Genomic DNA, 6,299 nt, shown 5'->3' with positions numbered 1-6,299 from the left:
AGATTGATCAAACCTGAAACAGAAAAACCCAAAGTAGCTTGAATTTGATAGGATCCAAATCTAAGTGGATTCAAAGCCGGAATTGTCTCGATATGACCCAAACTATAATTAATGCTAATTTAAAGATATATACCTTCCCTTTATCCTCTAGTTGTGTTTGATTCAAATTATGCTGAAGTGCATGCTATTTAAGTGGCTTTAGAAGCTTTTTTCAATTCTATTTGGTTGGTAATATTTCTTTAATTATCAAGACAGATTCAACGATTGCCAAGCTTAATACGAGTAACAGACCTTGCAAGTTGTGGAGATTCTAATACAACGACTTGACTTAAAAAAAAAAAATTCAAAGTTCAAACTAGAGTTGAAGAACTAAGAATTGTTGCTGATGGAATAGTATTTGTTTTAAAGTATTACAATTATAATTAAGAATTATTTTATATAATTAATTGAATAATAAATTATTATATTATAATTAAGTTATAATCATTAAATAATTAATTACGAATTAAAAAATAACAAGATAACTAAATTAACACCTAATAAATTTAGATAATACAAGAGCCAATTCTAGTAATGCACATATCATACCTCTTGTATTAACATAAAGCATTAAGAATGAGCATTTCCATCAACTTAAAGTACCACTTTGTGCTTGGTCAACATTTACACAATATAGTTTTTTTTTTTCCTGAAATTACATTAATAATTAAGTATTATATTTATATAATTAATTGAATAATCAATTATTACATTGTTAAATAAATAATTAATAAATTATAATTTAATTATACAATCAAATTACTCAATAATTAATTAATAAATTATAATTCAATACCAAAGCAACATTAATAACTTGAAAAAGTCAATCCCTAACCACCAATTTCCAGCAGATAAAACAACTCTTTATAGAGAGTATCATTTGGCTGAAAATTTTTAGTTTATTTTTGGCAACTATAAGAGAATCATATCTCAAAGCTACTCCTCCAACCATATTTTCATGCCATTTGCAAACCAGTAAAAATTGCATATACTTCTTCTGCCTTAAGGATACTACCAAACAATTTTTTTTAGTTAAAACCACAAAAGCCAAAAACCATTACAGTACTAGCCCACCGACAACCAAATTACCTGGATTGTTAATAGCATAAGCATCCACGTTAAGTCGGAGGAGGAACCTTCCAAGCAATATGTTTAATTTGTTGGAGTACAACATATTTCAAACCCCTGTATCTCATAAAAATAACAAGATAACTAAATTAACACCTATGCAAAAGTATAACGTAGTAGTCAAAAAATGTAATTCATGAAATAAAGATTAAATTAAAAAGTAAAGGGAAATATTTTCCGTACTATGAAATAAAGGGCACATTAATGATTGAAAAGAGAAGCAATAAATAAAGAGATTATATTTAATGCTGTTATTATATGATTTCTGACATTAATGACTGTTGGTTATATGGATACAGTATATATGTGTTATAATAATTCAGACATCAATTGGGAGGATGAATACATGTCAGAGGGCATTAATTTAATAAGAACAATAAAAATCAATATTAAGAATTGTTTGTAAGCAAGAAAATAGATGATAAAATTTTATAAAATTTAACTAATAAAACATATCATTTAAAGGAAGTTTGTTTTAATAATTAAGGACTTCAATGTCAATAAGAAAATAAATAAAATAATTAATATGCTAATTTAACCAAAAACATCATAAATTTTTTTAAAGATCCAAAAAAAGCATAAATTAAACGTAAAACCAAATATCCAATAATACCAAAGGGTAGAAGATCGTGAGCAGAGCGGGAAAGAACATGAGGCCAAGGGAACAAGTGGCGATAGCAAACCCCAAGGAAGATTGCAACACTGCGTAAGTACCAGTGCTGAAAGCAACCACCATCGCTGCCATTGCCAAAACAGTTAACCAATCCGCCAGATGTTTCAAACGAACTAGGAAATAGTGTTGGGTCCTAGGAAAAAGCACCAAGAGAAAGTGAAGGAAGATGGCTAAAAGAGAAGAAACAAATGCCAGGGTATCTGTTATAATGAAGGCTTGAAAAGCCGAGTCACGACTCAAGGTCGCAGTGCCTTGCTCACTCTTGTTTCCACCAGGTACTGTGAATGCTGCAGCAAATGTTACGGTTGCTACAAGCGTTGCCACCAGTAAATGGGCCTCCCTGGCTTTTTGGTCAATTTCGTGTTCGGGAATATCCTCCTTCTCCACCTCCTTCGCAATCTCACGGAAGCGGTGGTGAACCGGTATCCCCGCCACTTGTGCATTATTAGCTATATCTTTCATAAATTCCATAATCTGTTTCATCTGCAGCATATAATTACGCATTGATTTCAACAATGATTAATTTTGATCATTCTATAGAATTTTGGGATGGAAAAAGTGGGATACATGAAATGATGGAAACTTCCTTCTCATTGCATAATCCAATGTTCCAAATAAAAAAACTACTAATTCGATATTTAAATAAAAATAATTTGTTTGCTTTTAAAAAATATTCTTATTTATTATATTTTTTATTTTATTGAAGATATATTTGATTTTACAAATGAAATAAACTATTATTTATATCATAACATATAAAGATATAAATATATATTGAACTATATATATATTTTTGTATATAAAAAGTCACTGTCTAAGAATAGAAAAAAAAGTTGTAGATTTTGGGATTCAAGTTTCAGACCTCTAAATACTTTTAAAAATGATTATATAAATTAATTAAATTAAATTTCGAATTCACATAAAAACATATTTAATGTAAAAACTGTACAACCAAGTAAAAAAAAACGAAAATTATAATCCTGACTGTCCCAATTAAAAAATATATATAAATAAAAAAATAAATGTCTATTTAACTTGCTTATAGGTGGAATTTAAAAAAAAAATTCCAATCAAATATGTAATGACAATGATAAAATGTAAAATTATGTATATATAATGGGAAATGTAAAACTTAATTAAAGTAGGGTGGAGCCAGCTGTCGTACCTTCGATTTTATAAATGAATATGAGTATAAACGTCCTTCGGATGCATGAAGTTTAAAAATACGAAAAACTTCCCTATAATCTTCACTACCATCATAATTACTAAAATGCAGGACATGTAAAGGCGTGATCCCATCGATATCCTTTTCTTCTATAAGATTTCTAACTGGTAAATCCTTAATCTTATTGTTATCATCAAAAAAGAATCCCTTTAATTCTCTCGGTTTTAAAGTAACGACTGCAAAGTGAAGAAGATTCCATCCTCTTTTGTCCACAATTTCACAACAACCTGGACAATAGGAGATAATGTCTTCCATTATGTTCGTCCGGCCACTCCAAGCTGCCATATGAAGAGCCGTTATCCCTCTCCCTTTATCAGTTATATAAGCAGCAGATGGATCGGCTTTTAACAACAGTTGCGCAATTGAACGGGAACGGAATTGCACGGCATAATGAAGTGGAGTCCGCCCTTTGTCATCAGTTTCTTTTGTCAAATGCTTTTTTGCCTCTATTATTATGCTCACTGATTCTACCAAAACAAAACGACGAGAAAAAGTTCAACCATATGGTGTGTGTGTATATATATATATCTATATATATATGAAATATTTTGTGAGATTTTTCTATTTTCATCATTTATTGTTAAAAATATATTTTAATTATAAATAAATTCATCATTCATAATGAATTTACTCGGTAAATATAGTTTCATCTATAATTTTTTAATAAAAATATTGATTAGTGAAAATTTATTAATTAATTTATGCACAATGTGTATTGCATTTTCACAAATTATATAACAAATGAAATCAAAATTCACATTTTCAAATTAATATATTAAAAATAAATTTATCAATATAATATATAAATATAAAATTAAATAAATAATTTATATATTTTTATATATCCCAAGACAAAAAAAAACCTAAACTTACCGTCAATCCAATCACCACTTTTGCAAAAAAAAACAAAAAAAAATCCCTCTCCCGACGAAATATCAATTTTAAAAAAGAACACCCCTACTAGATCTCATGGGGTCAAAATCCGTAAAAATGAATTTGTTGTCACTTTTGTCTATATTGATTCTTTTTAATAAATTTTATCTAATTAAAAATTAAAAAAATAGCAAAAAAGAAAAAAATCCAAATAATGGTGCCACTTGGACACCTACGTAACACTACCATTTGGCCTCATTTTCTTGTAAAATTTAATAATAAATTAACAAAAAGAAAAAAAATTTGAATGTCTTATCCACATCTCTATTGTTATTTTTTAAAAAATATCTAATTTAAAATAACAAAAAAAATCAAATAGATTCCACACAAAATTTTAAAAAAGCTAAAAATAAAATTAATTCTTAAACATAAAAAAAAGCTCATGAGATGCCACATTGCACCCAAAAATATATAACATTTATATTATAGATAAGTATTATTGTTTGCTCCTTTAGTCGTTAAAAGATCACGGACCGAGCTTCTAACACATGGTAAGAACTTTGCCACATTATCATATCCACATCAGGACAAGAACTTTTTTTTATGTGTGTGTATATATATAAATATAAAGAATTTATTTTTTTTCTTACCTTGCCATGTGGAAAAGTGGTTTACTTGGATAATGACGTGAAATGACGAGTGAGGGACTAAAAAATTTTTGTTCGAAAGATATTTTTGTTTTGTTTTGTTTTTATATATATATTTATCTTTGGTTTTCTATCATGTTTAAATTTTTAATTTTTTATTCAATTTTTGTTTTAAAAAAAATAAAAAATAAAAGAGTCAATCATAGTCTTAATTATATTAACCCAAAACAACAATGAATCACACAAAACATTGAGCTCACTTACCTTTATTTCTGGCCATGGTTGCTGCATGCAAAGCAGTTCTACCATCAGGGCCGCCACAGTCCATTGACTTGCAATTATCCAATATCCCAGCCACCAAAAGATTGCTTCTTCTCCCGGCAGCTATGTAGATTGGAGTCTCACTGCTTTTATTTGCGGAGGATGAAAAGTCAGGATCTAATTCCTTTACCAGTAGTCGCACCACATCACGGTCAGCACTTTCAGCTGCCTTATGCAAAGCAGTGTTTCCCTCCTTATCCGCCATTTCCAGCATCTGCTTCATCCTGGTTGCTTCCAGGTCTTTGGCGCGTTCAATAAGGAATTTGATTATATCAGAATGACCGTGTCTAACTGCTACGTGCAATGGGATTTCTCCTTTGGCATTGGGTTGCAGTAGCAGTGATGGGCACTCGTCGATAAGTTGCTTAGCAAAGTTAACGGAGAACTCTTTCAAATCTCCTTTTCCGAAAAAGCAGAAACCGTTTATCAATTTTGACTACCAGTCGTCCTCCGGTTCTGCAGTAAATATGGAACGCTGTGTTTTGCCTTCCGTCAACCAGGCAATGAAGACCACCTTGATACTTATTAAATAGTTCCATGTCACCATTTTCTGCGGCTTTGAACAAATCACTGTCCATGTAGGTAATAACCTCTGCTTGCAGAGTTAGTTCAGAGGGAATGGATGAGCTAATTGAGGGATCCAGCTGCATCATTGCAATTAATTTGGCTCGCTAATTAAGGCTCTCCTATTCGACCAAGCCAAGGCAGGCAGGCACACAATTTTTCTGAACCAAATTGTTAGGAAAATGGGGTTCAGCCTCAATTAAGTGGTTTTGGACCAAGTAAAGGCTGGGCCTTGATCTTTCATTTTACACAGAGCCCTAGCTACTTAATAAAAAGTATGTGGGGTTGTTTTAAGTATGTGTCGAAAATCAAGTAGAGAAAGAAGAAAAGCCAGAAAAAGCACAGAGAAAAAAGAGAAGGGAGAGTTGGTTGAACGAAAGTCGATCCGTGATCCGATTGAGTTGGAACCTTGTCAAGAGGTTTATGATTTAGAGTTCTACATTCTGAACGGTGAAGATCGGGTTTGAAACTCTTTAGGAACAAATCTAGGGTGTATTTGTTGAGTCACTTATTTGGTGAGATTTCTCTAATTGTTTATCTAGTCGTTGATTAGCTCTAATTTTAGCTAGAAAAGAACTTTGTATACCTATTATTTGATAGTGAAAATTTTTCTGGTGGTCCGTGATTTTTTCCTTCTACACTAGAGGGTTTTCTACGTAAATCTTGGTGTGCTTTATTTTTCCTGCATTTTTTATTATTGATTGTTGTCAATTGCTTCTGTATTGTTGTGATTATTGCTTCAGGCACAACACAAATCATGGAATCCTATTGCCCTTTTATATCTTCATCATTCATTGCCCTTATTCCAATCTTTGTACCTTCGTCATCA

At 30.8% G+C, this 6,299-nt stretch overlaps 1 protein-coding gene across 1 annotated transcript; it reads right to left on the bottom strand.

Moving 5' to 3' along the window:
- Positions 1 to 2,972: 2,972 nt before the first annotated feature.
- Positions 2,973 to 5,556, bottom strand: LOC111279452 (protein ACCELERATED CELL DEATH 6-like). The gene is made up of 3 exons (XM_089756338.1): positions 5,421 to 5,556; positions 4,850 to 5,305; positions 2,973 to 3,532 (listed from the first exon to the last, which is right to left on the bottom strand). The coding sequence occupies exons 1-3, from the start codon at positions 5,554 to 5,556 to the stop codon at positions 2,973 to 2,975; spliced, it is 1,152 nt and encodes a 383-aa protein (XP_089612464.1).
- Positions 5,557 to 6,299: the final 743 nt, after the last annotated feature.

The sequence above is a fragment of the Durio zibethinus genome, chromosome 27 (assembly GCF_047325235.1).
Source record: "Durio zibethinus cultivar Kanyao isolate XHJ-2024 chromosome 27, ASM4732523v1, whole genome shotgun sequence".
In the NCBI taxonomy this organism is placed as follows: domain Eukaryota; kingdom Viridiplantae; phylum Streptophyta; class Magnoliopsida; order Malvales; family Malvaceae; genus Durio; species Durio zibethinus.
The sequence above is the reverse complement of the archived record's forward strand: the minus strand, read 5'-3'. Positions and strand labels throughout refer to the sequence as shown.